At 37.9% G+C, this 15,569-nt stretch overlaps 2 protein-coding genes across 4 annotated transcripts in view; one reads left to right on the forward strand and one right to left on the reverse strand.

The window, feature by feature from the left end:
* The first annotated feature begins 381 nt into the window (after positions 1 to 381).
* LOC130424684 (sterol 26-hydroxylase, mitochondrial) lies at positions 382 to 10,780 on the forward strand. The gene is made up of 9 exons (XM_056750553.1): positions 382 to 834; positions 1,554 to 1,744; positions 1,831 to 2,030; positions 2,113 to 2,310; positions 2,442 to 2,605; positions 8,108 to 8,274; positions 8,573 to 8,654; positions 8,760 to 8,966; positions 9,612 to 10,780. Exons 1-9 carry the CDS (start codon positions 583 to 585, stop codon positions 9,726 to 9,728), a joined length of 1,578 nt encoding a protein of 525 aa, XP_056606531.1. The 5' UTR covers positions 382 to 582; the 3' UTR covers positions 9,729 to 10,780.
* Positions 10,781 to 11,300: 520 nt separating this feature from the next.
* kalrnb (kalirin RhoGEF kinase b) overlaps positions 11,301 to 15,569 on the reverse strand; it is a 55,418-nt gene continuing 51,149 nt past the window's right edge. For all 3 annotated transcript variants that reach the window (XM_056749812.1, XM_056749813.1, XM_056749815.1), the window contains 4 exons: positions 15,256 to 15,441; positions 15,007 to 15,178; positions 14,748 to 14,914; positions 11,301 to 12,514 (listed from right to left, as the gene is read on the reverse strand). In XM_056749812.1, the coding sequence (XP_056605790.1) occupies positions 12,296 to 12,514; positions 14,748 to 14,914; positions 15,007 to 15,178; positions 15,256 to 15,441 (744 nt within the window). In that variant the 3' untranslated portion in view covers positions 11,301 to 12,295. The remainder of the gene's footprint in view (positions 12,515 to 14,747; positions 14,915 to 15,006; positions 15,179 to 15,255; positions 15,442 to 15,569) is intronic.

Genomic DNA, 15,569 nt, shown 5'->3' on the forward strand with positions numbered 1-15,569 from the left:
TTCACCTCTATATAAGACAAATCTAATTAAATGATTAAATGTAATTACGTAACTAATTAAATGATTAAATCCTTCAGTACCCATGAAGAACCAACAGTAAACACAAAACTTGTTTGAGGTGTTTATTTGTGAAAAATAATTGTATCAGGGAATAAGGGTTTATTCTGATGAACTGCATAGAGAAAAAAACTCAACCTTTACATTATTTTTACATTTACATTTATGCATTTGGCAGACGCTTTTATCCAAAGGGACTTACATTGCTTTATCTTATACATTTTACATAGGTATTTGCAATCCCCTGGGATCGAACCCACAACCTTCCTACCACTGAGCTACAGAAAAGCTAAAGCTTCATTTTACAATCCAGTTGAAACAACACAATAATAAGTCTTTAATATAAGTTAATAATAAAAGTATATTTTAGTCACTACCGTACATCAGTCAGCAAACTCGTCGACTTGCAGTCTAACACATGTTGAATTGCTGTCTATGTAGGGAACTCTGTAAGTTTGAGACCCGCCCTTCTCTAGAAGAACATCAGCGATGTGAAGCTGTTCATGCAGATCTCATGTGGAGCGGATGAGGTTTATCATGTTGTGCTCTCTCGTGAGAACCGATCGCCTCGCAGTCGGTGTCGGTAGAAAACTTGCACCGCTGAATGAATTCATCTCGCGAGGCATCAAGTGTCAATCAGGCGCTTTACACGCGCAGAGCGCCGCAGCGGAGGCTGGAAAACATAAAACTATCGATGATTTACCGGGACCGAGTCTGACGACCACTGCATACTGGCTCTTTATTAAAGGATATGCCGATAAAAGTCACGCAATGCAGGTAAAACACACTTAAATGTTTATTTAACAGCTGTCAAGTTTGCGTATAAGTTCTATTTCTAAGCGTTTTGTTAAATGGCGACTATTTCAGTTCACTCTCGTGAAAATTAACTAATAATAAATTGATATGAATGTTTTAAATATATAATTAAATCAGGAATATACACACTATATACCTAAACATTAGGTATTATTTTATTGTACTTTTATCATTCTAACATTAATATAAGTATTCTATTTATTTTATTTTTATTTATCATTTGTCTTTTTCTTATTTTTATGTTTCAAGAATGTTTTGTCTTCTGTAAAGCTGCTTTGCAACCACGCAAAATTGTGACAGAGTTCACAATAGAAGTATAGAAATGAAATTGAATAAAAAACAGATTTATATAATGTTTATTTGATCTTTATTTATACGTTACTTTTAATACGCTAATACTTCACACCAATTAGATTTGTATTCGGTGATTTTTTTTTACATTTAATAGACAATTTGATGGACATCAACGGTTCTTGAGAAAAAGTTAAACGGTTTATACATATGAATTGAATCACTTGTTTTTGTCAAATAATGTATAGAACATACACGGGGTTAGTTTTAACGCGTGACAGCGCCTCCCAGTGGCCAATTGTTTTATGTCGCACAGACCTTTGGGGTCAAACATTGTCCGTGAATTGTAAGTAGCACGGTTTGTTATATTTCACCTGTCTGTCATGCAGGTGGAGCACAAGCGGCTGTACGGTAACATCTGGCGTTCTCGCTTCGGGCCGTTTGATGTGGTGAACGTGGCGAGTGCAGATCTGATCCAACAGGTGATCCGCCAGGAGGGCCGCTACCCCATTCGGACGGATCTGTCACACTGGAAAGAGTACAGAGACATGAGAGGACAGGCGTATGGACTTCATGTGGAGTATGCATCTCACACACACAGCTCATGTTGTAGAAACGCTGCGTATCATTTTCAAGCTGTGATTTTTATTGTCTCTGTGTCTTAAGCACGGGTCCTGAGTGGTATCGTATCCGCAGTGCTCTGAATCCTAAAATGCTGAAACTGAAGGAGGTGGCGGCGTACGCGCCCATCGTTCACGAGGTCGTGTCTGATCTCCTGCAGCGCCTGGAGCTTCTGCGTCTGCGCAGTCACGACCAGAGCACCATCCACGACCTGGCATCTGAGCTTTACAAATTTGGTTTTGAAGGTATGTGTAGGAACATATGCGTATCGGGACGACAAGACTGCTCTATAAAAACACAGATGTGATTTTTCTTCTTGTCTTTCAGGAATCTCTTCTATTCTGTTTGAAACAAGGTTGGGATGTCTACAGGAGGAGATCCCCACGGACACACTGCGCTTCATAACCGCCGTCAATGACATGTTGACGCTCTCTGAGACGGTTCTTTTCTTCCCACGCTGGAGCCGTGGCATCTTCCCCTTCTGGAAACGCTTCGTCCAGGCGTGGGATGAATTGATAGACGTAGGTATGGTTGATCGGTTTAACACGTTTGTGACGGGGTGTGGTTCAGGGACATAAGACAGATTGTGAAACAAACATTGTGCATACTTCTCTCTCTCTCTCTTTCTCTCTCTCTCTTTTTTGACTGTTGTTCAGCCCGGAGTTTGATAGACAAGAAGGTGAAGCAGATTGAAGCCCAGATGAGTCGCGGAGAGCAGGTGGAGGGGATGTATCTCACTTATCTGTTGTCCAGCAACAAACTGAGTTTAGCAGAAGTGTACATCAGCATCACAGAGCTTCTGCTGGGCGGTGTGGACACGGTACAAATCTCTGCTTGTTTACAGATCATAATAAACACAACAGAGAACTTAGGAGTCAACATGAAACCTATTTTATATGGGGTTCCATATGTGCCAAAAATGTGTTGCCTGCTTTGTGCCTTGTGCTTTACATTTGTCTTTGTCTAGAGCAATGGGTCTCAATAAGCGGACCACATGCCGGTTCCGGACCTTTGCTTGGTTCCATCCGGACCGCGAGACATAGGCTGATATACCAATTAAAACACTTGACTATTTTGGTTGTCTAAATTGAGCCGCGCATCTACATAACGGAGAATCCCATCACACACGCTCTCAGGAACATTTATGTAATTGATCTTTTGAAGCTATATCCTCTAATATCTTAATCTAGTGCCAAACACGTTTCGTTTGAACTCTTTCCGACCCTCGCACGCTGCTTCTGTCGCCAAAGAGGCGTCTCATGAAGGGCAGCAGACACGTGCTTATTATAACAACAGTAGGCTAGTGCAGACACACAGAGCAGGTAAATGGACACACAACAGTAAAGAAAACGCAGCAATATTAAAGTATTTGTATACGTAAGTCTGTTTACTGTTTGTTATAGGTCTCCAACATTTCGACAATATTTGTGACATTTAGCTTTAGCATTATTGATCAGCATGCAAACATATGTGACCCTGTTAAAACTCAGGCTAAAGATTCATAATCTAATAAATTATTAGATAACAAGCATCAAAGATTAATTTCAAGCATTTATTTCAATCTTTAAAATGTCATTATTCAGTCAATATGGAAGATAATGTTGTTATGTTTTCACAGAATATTCTATAGGATGATGTTATAGTGCAATACATGAGTTAATGCGGTTATTAAGGTTACAATGCAGTAGATGAGTTAATGCGGTTATTAAGGTTACAGTGCAGTAGATGCGTTAATGTAGTTATTGAAGTTATAGTGCAATAGATGAGTTAATGCGGTTATTAAGGTTACAGTGCAGTAGATTAGTTAATGCGGTTATTAAGGTTACAGTGCAGTAGATGCGTTAATGTAGTTATTGAAGTTATAGTGCAATAGATGAGTTAATGCGGTTATTAAGGTTACAGTGCAGTAGATGAGTTAATGCAGTTATTGAAGTTACAGTGCAGTAGATGCGTTAATGCGGTTATTAAGGTTACAGTGCAGTAGATGAGTTAATGCGGTTATTAAGGTTACAGTGCAGTAGATGCGTTAATGTAGTTATTAAGGTTACAGTGCAGTAGATGAGTTAGTGCGGTTATTGAAGTTACAGTGCAGTAGATGCGTTAATGCGGTTATTAAGGTCACAGTGCAGTAGATGAGTTAATGCGGTTATTAAGGTCACAGTGCAGTAGATGAGTTAATGCGGTTATTAAGGTTACAGTGCAGTAGATGCGTTAATGTAGTTATTGAAGTTACAGTGCAGTAGATGCGTTAATGCGGTTATTAAGGTCACAGTGCAGTAGATGAGTTAATGCGGTTATTAAGGTTACAGTGCAGTAGATGCGTTAATGTAGTTATTGAAGTTATAGTGCAATAGATGAGTTAATGCGGTTATTAAGGTCACAGTGCAGTAGATGAGTTAATGCGGTTATTAAGGTTACAGTGCAGTAGATGCGTTAATGTAGTTATTGAAGTTATAGTGCAATAGATGAGTTAATGCGGTTATTAAGGTTACAGTGCAGTAGATGAGTTAATGCGGTTATTAAGGTTACAGTGCAGTAGATGCGTTAATGTAGTTATTGAAGTTATAGTGCAATAGATGAGTTAATGCGGTTATTAAGGTTACAGTGCAGTAGATGAGTTAATGCGGTTATTAAGGTTACAGTGCAGTAGATGCGTTAATGTAGTTATTGAAGTTATAGTGCAATAGATGAGTTAATGCGGTTATTAAGGTTACAGTGCAGTAGATGAGTTAATGCAGTTATTGAAGTTACAGTGCAGTAGATGAGTTAATGCGGTTATTAAGGTTACAGTGCAGTAGATGAGTTAGTGCGGTTATTGAAGTTACAGTGCAGTAGATGCGTTAATGTAGTTATTGAAGTTATAGTGCAATAGATGAGTTAATGCGGTTATTAAGGTTACAGTGCAGTAGATGCGTTAATGTAGTTATTGAAGTTATAGTGCAATAGATGAGTTAATGCGGTTATTAAGGTTACAGTGCAGTAGATGAGTTAATGCGGTTATTAAGGTTACAGTGCAGTAGATGCGTTAATGTAGTTATTGAAGTTATAGTGCAATAGATGAGTTAATGCGGTTATTAAGGTTACAGTGCAGTAGATGAGTTAATGCGGTTATTAAGGTTACAGTGCAGTAGATGCGTTAATGTAGTTATTGAAGTTATAGTGCAATAGATGAGTTAATGCGGTTATTAAGGTTACAGTGCAGTAGATGAGTTAATGCAGTTATTGAAGTTACAGTGCAGTAGATGAGTTAATGCGGTTATTAAGGTTACAGTGCAGTAGATGAGTTAGTGCGGTTATTGAAGTTACAGTGCAGTAGATGCGTTAATGTAGTTATTGAAGTTATAGTGCAATAGATGAGTTAATGCGGTTATTAAGGTCACAGTGCAGTAGATGAGTTAATGCAGTTATTGAAGTTACAGTGCAGTAGATGCGTTAATGCGGTTATGAAGGTTACAGTGCAGTAGATGCGTTAATGTAGTTATTGAAGTTATAGTGCAATAGATGAGTTAATGCGGTTATTAAGGTTACAGTGCAGTAGATGAGTTAATGCAGTTATTGAAGTTATAGTGCAGTAGATGAGTTAGTGCAATTATTGAAGTTACAGTGCAGTAGATGAGTTAGTGCGGTTATTAAGGTTACAGTGCAGTAGATGAGTTAATGCAGTTATTGAAGTTATAGTGCAATAGATGAGTAGATGCAGTTAGTTATGCAATAGATGCAGTGATGCAATAGATGAGTTAATGCGGTTATTAAGGTTACAGTGCAGTAGATGAGTTAATGCGGTTATTAAGGTTACAGTGCAGTAGATGAGTTAATGCAGTTATTGAAGTTACAGTGCAGTAGATGAGTAGATGCAGTTAGTTATGCAATAGATGCAGTGATGCAATAGATGAGTTACAGTACAGTAGAGAAGTTGGAACTTTAATTGAATACTTATGGTCTAGAGCCATTGCCTACTTATTCAGTTAAATCAGTATATGTTGACTTGTATGTTGTCTGTTGACGTAATCTTAATTTGTCATCCTCCAGTACTTTTCTCTGTCTTTTTAACTGTTTTGTTCTGTCATGTATTCTGCTGTCCTGTATATGTCGTCTTTCCTGTTGTCTGTATATGTCAGTCTATACTAAACAAGGTTTTAATGGGAAGTGTATTATGTCATTTCTGGTATACTAATATATAGTATTCTAGTATATAATTTTATTGAAAGTTTTCTAAAATGGCAATTAAATGAAAGCATACTATACAGTGTATTTTTAAATGGAAAGTATACTAAACTGGGTTTTAATGGAAGGTTTACTAAATCATTCTTATGGAAATATAATAAGCTGGAATACTAATCGGGAAGTATACTAAACAAGTTTTTAATAGAAAGTATACCATATATTATTTAAATTGGAAGTATACTTAACTGTTTTTATGTGAAGTATAGAATGTAATGTGTAATGATAGTGAAGTATACAACTTTTTAAACCAACGTTTTAATGGGAAGTATGCTAACATTGGAAGTATAGGAAACTGGAACTTAATGGAATATACTATAGATTTTTTTAAGGAATTATACTAAGCAGGTGTATTAACTAGAAAGTATACTAAACAGGGAAGTATTCTACACTGGTTTGTCTTCTGATTAAATGTAGATCTACTATTTTGTAATGGATGTACTAAATTCTCTATTTTATTCTTTCTTATTTGAAGCAACACTACTAAATGATACTAAAGATGCCTTTTTAAAATAAGATTCAAGTTATCTGCAGTTTTTGTATGACTTGTCGACCGTCCCACATGTCTCTAATTGCTTCTTTATGGCATTTTACGTGAAGTTTTGTGTTCCTAATCTATGTTGTGAAAAGTCAAGGTCTCCTGAGGTTTTCCACAATGATCCCGCAAACACACACACACACACACACACACACACACACATACTACAAACACACACACACACACACACTACACACACACACACATACAAACACACACACACATACATACAAACACACACACACATACATACAAACACACACACACACATACATACATACAAACACACACACACACACACACACACACGCATACATACAAACACACACACACAAACACACACACGCATACATACAAACACACACACACACACACACACACACACACACACACACACACTACAAACACACACACACACACGCATACATACAAACACACACACACACAAACGCACACACATACATACAAACACACACACACACACGCATACATACAAACACACACACACACAAACGCACACACATACATACAAACACACACACACACACATACATACAAACACACACACACGCATATATACAAACACACACACACACACACGCATACATACAAACACACACACACGCATACATACAAACACACACACACACACACACACACACACGCATATATACAAACACACACACACACACACACACATACATACAAACACACACACACACACGCATACATACAAACACACACACACACACACACATACATACAAACACACACACACACACGCATACATACAAACACACACACACACACACACACACGCATATATACAAACACACACACACACACACACATACATACAAACACACACACACACACGCATACATACAAACACGCATACATACAAACACACACACACACACACATACATACAAACACACACACACACACGCATACATACAAACACACACACACGCATACATACAAACACACACACACACACACGCATACATACAAACACACACACACACACGCATACATACAAACACACACACACACACACACACACGCATATATACAAACACACACACACACACACACATACATACAAACACACACACACACACGCATACATACAAACACGCATACATACAAACACACACACACACACACACATACATACAAACACACACACACGCATATATACAAACACACACACACACACACGCATACATACAAACACACACACACGCATACATACAAACACACACACACACACGCATACATACAAACACACACACACACACGCATACATACAAACACGCATACATACAAACACACACACACACACACAGCACCAAGAACCTGCTGCGCAGCATTCCTTACTCTTGTCTTGACCTGTTTCTGTTTGTTTATGATCCCTGCGCTGATATGAAGAGAGCGTACACACCTCCTCTCCCCCTATACTCACCCGTCATACATCTGTTCCATACAGTGCCTCAAGATCTTTATATACATTATTCGATAAGATGTTTTACAGTCTCTTTCTTCTTATGTGTTCATCAGACCTCCAACACACTCTCGTGGACTCTGTACCATCTGGCTCGAGATGCGGAGTTACAGAAGCGACTGTACGATGAGGTCATTTCTGTGTGTCCGAAGGGTGAGTTGCCCACCACGGATCACCTGAGCAGAATGCCCTTCATGAAAGCCGTCATCAAAGAAACTCTCAGGTAGAGGAACGTAACATGAAATCATACATCGCACACATGCATGGCTGTGCTGCTGTCGTGGAATATAAATGATGATTTTATAAAAAACAGCTATTTGATGTTTTTTCCATTGAAATGCACGAGTAAGGAGACGGACCGTAAAAGCATCATAAATGTACCATAAAATTCCATATGACTCGTGCAATATATTCTATATCTGCGGCTGACATACGACGTAATCAGATTCATTGTGATGTAAAGTGCATGTATATGATTACTGATGTAAAAGGCTCTTCTGATATGACCCTCTTAATAAAAGAATGTATCCTGTTGTCCCCGGCAACGGACGCCTGACTGTGGATACAGAAGTCATCGTGAATGATTATTGGTTCCCTAAGAAGGTATCAACATACTGTATACACACACAAAAGATCATGAAACATTTCTCCAAATATCTCTTATTCAATAAATGTCCATGTCTTCTCTCCGTCTGTCTCTCATGACAGACACAGTTTCATCTGTGTCACTACGCCGCCAGTCACGATGAAAATGAGTTTCCGGATGCTGAGCGTTTCATTCCAGAGCGGTGGCTGAGAGACAGCCCGTCTCGCTCTCAACATCACCCGTACAGTTCAGTGCCGTTCGGGGTGGGCGTGCGGGCCTGTGTGGGGAAGAGAGTGGCCGAGCTGGAGATGTACTTTGCTCTGTGTAGAGTGAGTATGACACATGTTATCTGTACATTCACTTTTACTGCTTCTATCTCTCTCCTTTATGTTTCCTGTAACACATGATTTAAAAAAAATATATATTTGAATTAACTTTTATTTAATGGTCAATTTAATTTGAAGAAATTTTGTTATGTCCATTCGTCATTTATTCTTACTCTTCTTCTTCTTCTTTTAATGAATGAGTTTTATTATAATTATATTATTCTTATTCTTAATTATTTTTATTATTTATTTATTTGTATATTTAACATTATTTCTTAATATTGCTATTTAGGTTAGATTTTTTATATTAAAGTTTCATTTTTATTAAAAAAGTTTGTGCTTTAGTGCTTAAACTTCCATTAATGGCAGTTAAGTTTCTTAATTAAAAAATATATATATTTAGGCCTATAATTTATTTGCTTCAATTAACCTTTAATGATAATAACCCTAAAGTCTTCATTTGCTCAGCATTTTTTCTTTTAAATATATTGGAGAAGCAACTGAGACAATTCAGAGACAATCATTCATTTCAAATTTTGTCTTCAAGTCTTGTGTCTCATTGGATGTTGCCATTTAAACGTTGGTGACCTCAGACTTTTCTGTTATCTCTCTCATATGAATTTAACCCTTGACCCTTTGACCCCACAGCTGGTGCAACATTATGAGGTCAGAACAGAGGACGGGGCCCCGACGATCCAGCCCAAGACTCGAACCCTACTCATTCCATCCCAACCCATTGACCTGCGCTTTCTGCCCCGAGCCTGAAGGGACGCCGCGTGTCGATTCATTCTGCACTTTTAATTCATTTAATTCCAAACCTGTTTTCGTGCAACATCGTCTGTAAATGTAACACAAATAGAAAGTAGCAATCAAAATATAAGAAATCAAGATGAAATATTTCAACAGATACTTTCAGCTGAGGTGTTGGAGGTCAGCAGTGCATTTTTATTATTAAGGTGTTTTTTATAAGTAAATGAAATAAATGTAAGGACCAGGCTGTATGTGCCTTAAACGCAAAGTCATTATTGCAGACGAGAGACACACGGTTTACTATTTCTGTGATGATGACTGCAGACGTGCAACAGACAGATCGACAAAACCTGCTCTTCACTGCAGTCTGTAAAAGTAAAATAATTTATTGCTCTAATCTGAGTTCTTTAAAGATCATATTCATTTAGCCTTGTACTTATTATAATATTTAATAGAGTAAACAATCTGACTTGGGTGGTTCAGTAGTGCGGTTTTCCGTTGCTCAAGCGTTGATGTGGCATGTGGTTAAGACGTGTGGATGTGTTGAAACATGTTGAGCAATTTAACCAAATCTCTCTTTTAAAAAAGGATCATAAGCAATGTAATGGTTATAATAGGAATTGTATTGGTTTTAATGGAAGCTGTCTTGGTCCCTGCGTGTCTCTACTGGTAATGTGTTGCGTTCTGTTGATGACACTATTAAATCCTACTGGGGTACAAGACTCTAAACACACAACTTAAAGATATTTTGTGTTGGTTTTAATGGTTAAATGTTTTGTAATTATATGTGTAGTGTAGTTTCTATGGTTTTTATCATCAGGGAGGAGCTGTTTGAAGTTAATTTGGACAACTGAGAAAAAACAAATAAATTGAGACTTTAGCCTTACTTAAATACAAATGTATAGTATCATGAAATGTAAGTTACTTTGGATATATAAATATAAATGTAGCCCTATATTGACCAAACCAGTTATTTCCATCTTTCTCCTAGTTTAACCACATGCATTATTAAATTTGGGTTTACTTTTTGTGATGACCTGGTGAGGAATTTGACAAAATGTTCAAGGAAATAAAAGAATTCTGCTACTGTGGTTTTCCTGGGAATCTTAACATTGTAAACGGCAACAATGTAGTTAACTAATTTGTGGGATGTGACAGAATGAGCAATCCTGCCCCCTCACGGCGTCTGTGTGCACTGCACGTCAACCATCATGAGACGACACTGTATCTAATGGACTCCATCATGTTGTCTGATCACAAAAATATACTGTATCTAATTTAACAAAGAATAAGAAGGATTTTCAGAAATTAGCTTCATATCAAGTCAATCTGATGGGTATATAATATAATATATATAATGTGAACGCAAAATAGCTCTCTTACATATTATGGTAGCTAAATATTGACAACACTGGTTATGAATATTCTTTATAGAGTAAAACTACACATTTTGAAAAAAAAGAAATGCATTTCATAAAAATGTAAATTGACTATCAATTTTATAAAGTAAAAAAACTTGATGAAATACAATTGCTTCTCTGCATCTGACCACTGTTGTGTAAAAAACCCAATACAGAACACGTGGTGTCCAAGATGAAAAATTGTCAGCTTTATTATGAACAACATTCCAGGGTTTAACATGTGAAATACCTAGAATTGTCTTTTAGGTTTATTTACAGAACGCTGACAGCAGAGACTACGCTTCGGAAATCAACAACATCCATTTTTTATCGACTAATCTGAGTAAACATCTGGCCTGACATGATTCAGATGACAACTTATTACATACTAAATCTGATGATGTCAAATGTAAAATTCAGAGAGGCAGTGCACACTACCAGAGTCTTGTTTCTTTTTGTTTGTTTTCGAGTCCGGCGAGAGGACCGTTTCCTCTGCTATGTTTCTATCATGGCAATGTCAAAAATATTATGTACAACTTTAAAATGATACAGAATAATACATTTAAATCTTTAGTTACAGGTACAAGTGTAAGCATTGCACAACCTGCCATCACTCCGATACTATTTGTCTGAAAAGTGCAGAATACTTTATACAAAACACTGAACCTTTCGACAGAACCGAAGGAAATCATAAATGTGCCACGTCTAACAGCTGTAAAAAAACAATATACAATAATAATCAAATATACACAGTGTGCAAATGACTTGGCATAGACTGAAAGACAATGATTTGGAAACAGTCTGTTTGCGTGTAATGAAGCGAGATGATGAGGAATGATGACATTGACATCCATACACATCCACACAGAATTCACTGACAATTCACCTCAGTTTCCTCTCTTTACAACACAATCTTTTTTTAAATTATTAACAATATAATAGATTTTCTTCGACTTCCTCTTTTTTCAGTTTTTTTATATACTGTATATTTTTTCACCCATAGTGAGTATGGGAAGCGCACTGTTTTTCCCAGCGTGCATCTTCAGTCTTTAACTGTACTGCAATGGACAGAAGTGGGCGGGACGTCCTGTTGGTGGAGGTTGATTGGCATGTCTGACAGAGTAGGCTGGTTTACTGGAGGATGAATGTGATTGAGTTTTGGCTGTAGTGGTTCTCAAGGCTTTAGCGGGTGGAGGATAGCACGTGACCGGGCACCCAGCCTTCCGCTGCGGGTGATTGGCTGTTTGCGGGTCGGTAAACCAGGCACATGTTCTGTTGATTGGACGCCAGGATCTGTACTTTCTCACCAACCACCACACAGATCTCGTCCTCTTTCACTGCGTTGTAGTCTTGTGTCACCCGCACGAATGAGAGACCGTTACACTCGCCGTCGTCCAGCTCCTACACAACAAAACACACACACGCATTAAATACACGTGAAGCACGAGAACATTACCACGAAACACCATCCAAACAATACTGAATATGATTATTTAACAATCATATATTGTTAAAGGGTTTCACTGTACTGTATCAGGACAAAAAACATAAAATGGTCCAGTTGGGCCTAAGCAGGGGAGTAAAAATATGTTGTGATTCTTGACACACTATACTATGTATATATAAATTTATAATCTGTACTTCTCTGTTTTCTCTTCGAGAGAAAGGTTCTCACTTCAGCTTTTTTAAAATTCCATTCTGAATATTCATTTCATGTTCAAAATCAGATTTTTATTAAATACTCATTATTTTATTCAGTTTATCCATTTTTTTATAATTTACATACAGAAGGTTAATCTATGAATGAAGAGTTTGGTTCCAAAATGAGATAAATCTATTTTCAGGAATTATGTTTTTTATTATGTTATTATGTTTTTATTGTTTTTTTATTGTGTTAGTTAGCTGTATTTGTTTTAGTTATTATGTCTTAAATCAAAACAAATCAACTGCAGTTTGATATTAATTGAAATGCACAATAAAAAACATGATTTAAAATAAGAAAACACTTGAATGTATAATGCATTATAAAGAGTTATTAAAGTGTAAAATGCATTATAATTCTTCATAATGTGTGTAGTAATGCATTATATGTAGTTGTAAAGAAGTATAACCAATTTAAAATGTGCAACTAACAATGAATTGCTAAGTGTTATAATGTATAAACTGTAATAACAATATTTATAAGACATTACAATCCATTTAAATACTTTTGTACTGCATTATACATACATGCTTCAAGGAAAGTGTTACCGAAAATTTGAGTATTCTCATTTTGGATCCAAACCAGATCATATGTTTGTTTTTGTATTCAATCATTTACATATAACTCAGTTTTAATCTCATCTCATGTAAATCAGACGGCAGGTATCACAGCCGGAGTAAAATGTGATTCTGAACATCCCAGCATTGTGTAGGTCATAAAGTCCGTCCTCACTGATAGAGCGAATCAGGACAAAGCTTCACATACACACTCTCTCTCCATCTGTGCCAACCTTGACCTGGCACCGGCACGGGGAATAAATAACTGGAGAGAACGCTTTAGCTCGGAGACATTTCAGTCGAGAGCTGCTCCTATAGTCTGCTGTTCAATGACAGCCTGATTTATTACAGCCGCGGAAAACACGACAGAGAGCGAGACTGCAGAAGAAGAGAACAGAGGGAGAGCTGGGAAATCTAGGACATTACCTCCTCTCCTCCCCTCAAACACTGCAGTATAACAACAACATATACTTCAAACCCATTTCAGGACGTGCACTTCACTTCAGTTCATGTAGATTTAAGTACACTTCAAATAGTAGAGTAAGATCAATGTAGTCGTACTATACTTGTAAGTGTAATGGTTCAATTCTGCTCGGGACTAAATAAGCTTACAAAAGTATACTTAAAGTATTTAACTGAGTAATAGTTTATAATGTTTTGTTTGTGCTGCAAAGACACTACAAGTGAACTCATAAGTCTACTGATAGTTTACTAGTTCAATACTTGTAAAGCATTTTTGAGATAATGAAAGTTCACTATACTCTCATCATAGCATTTAATACTCTACACAACTACAAGCCAAGTGTACTTAGGATACGTCATCATAGATTTACAAACAACCTTATTAAAAGATTGAATGTAAGTATAGGCCTATGTACCTATGCTCAAGTCAATACTGATCAAGTAAACTTGATGTCATTTTAAGTTTATTTTTAAGTAGAGTAGACTGAAAGTATGCTTTCTTAATTTTACAAAACCAACCGCACACTTGACTAAACGTTTTTTAACTTTGTGTCATAGTCACGGTGTGGATCTAGTTCTCATTCAGCATTTCTTTGGCCTATATGACGAGCTCGGTGTACAGCAGGCCTGTGGAGCAGGATTTCCCAGCATGCACTGCGACATGTATAAATCACACCGAGACTTTTCACGTGATGCGTTTATCTCAGGACCCCGAGCTGAAGATCAAACTGAGACAGAAGTCAGTTTCTGGTTTCCCGAAACCAAACCGGAAGCAGCGATCCAATGATTTTTGGTGTCATACCGGTTCAGAGCTTTCAAATGTTTTCAAAGCCCATTGATAAGTTTACACGTGAGATGTGGATCATTCTGTGACGGATCAGAAGGATGTGATGTTCGGCTAATACACGCTCACCTCTTCTGCATGCTTGTTGGGTTTGTGGGCGGGGCTTCCGTTGTGTGAGGTGTTGGGTTTGAGGGGTGTGGAGGGGTGAGATGAAGAAGATCTGCTGCTATTGGACAGCTGCCGGGTCAGAGAACTTCCAGTATCCTTCTTAATATAATCCTGGGGGTTCTGGAGAGCTGATCACCAACACAGAAGGAAAATACAAACGAGTGAATTATCAAACCCGCCACTTCATCGCTCCATTCATCTCTCTGAACGTTTCTCTCACCGGCGAGGAAGTCGATCTGCATGTCCAGTAGTTGTCGGATGCTTTGGACCCACTCTTTCTTGATGTCGACGTTAGCCGCCTGTAACGTTAGCCGTTCGGACGAGCCGCGGCACAACAGCACAAACTTGCAGGGGTCACCGTCCACATGTTCCTCCATGTTCAGATAGCTCACCTGCACAGGTAAACTCACGTCACAAACAAAGTCCTGCATGCGCACAGAGCGGCCGTGGGGAACAAATTCCGCCGTACCTTGATGCTCTTTTTAAACTGGTACCCTGGTGTGGACGAGCCCTTCCGCAGCAGCTCGCTGAAGATGACGATCTGCTCGAAGAGGAACACCCTGCGCTCTTTACTGCGAGACAGAACGCCAGAGTCTTGCTCCGTCACGAAGAACGTGTCCTGCTGCAGTAACTTTCCCTGAGCTATCAGTTTACCCTGTGTGAAGAAACACGGTGATATCATCATCATCCTCTTCATCATCTTCAAATGCAGTCACATTCAAACGCAAATGTGATTCTTCGTAATGAATGGCACAGAAATTGTGATAATGATGATAGTAACAT

The sequence above is a fragment of the Triplophysa dalaica genome, chromosome 6 (genome assembly GCF_015846415.1).
Source record: "Triplophysa dalaica isolate WHDGS20190420 chromosome 6, ASM1584641v1, whole genome shotgun sequence".
NCBI classification, from domain to species: domain Eukaryota; kingdom Metazoa; phylum Chordata; class Actinopteri; order Cypriniformes; family Nemacheilidae; genus Triplophysa; species Triplophysa dalaica.

Excerpts from the sequence above, each read along its gene's own strand:
- LOC130424684 (XM_056750553.1), top strand. The coding sequence starts at position 583 with ATGAGGTTTATCATGTTGTGCTCTCTCGTGAGAACCGATCGCCTCGCA. Across the intron at positions 8,275-8,572 it reads GTCATCAAAGAAACTCTCAG|AATGTATCCTGTTGTCCCCG; the intron begins GTAGAGGAACGT and ends TCTTAATAAAAG. Across the intron at positions 8,967-9,611 it reads TGTACTTTGCTCTGTGTAGA|CTGGTGCAACATTATGAGGT; the intron begins GTGAGTATGACA and ends TTGACCCCACAG.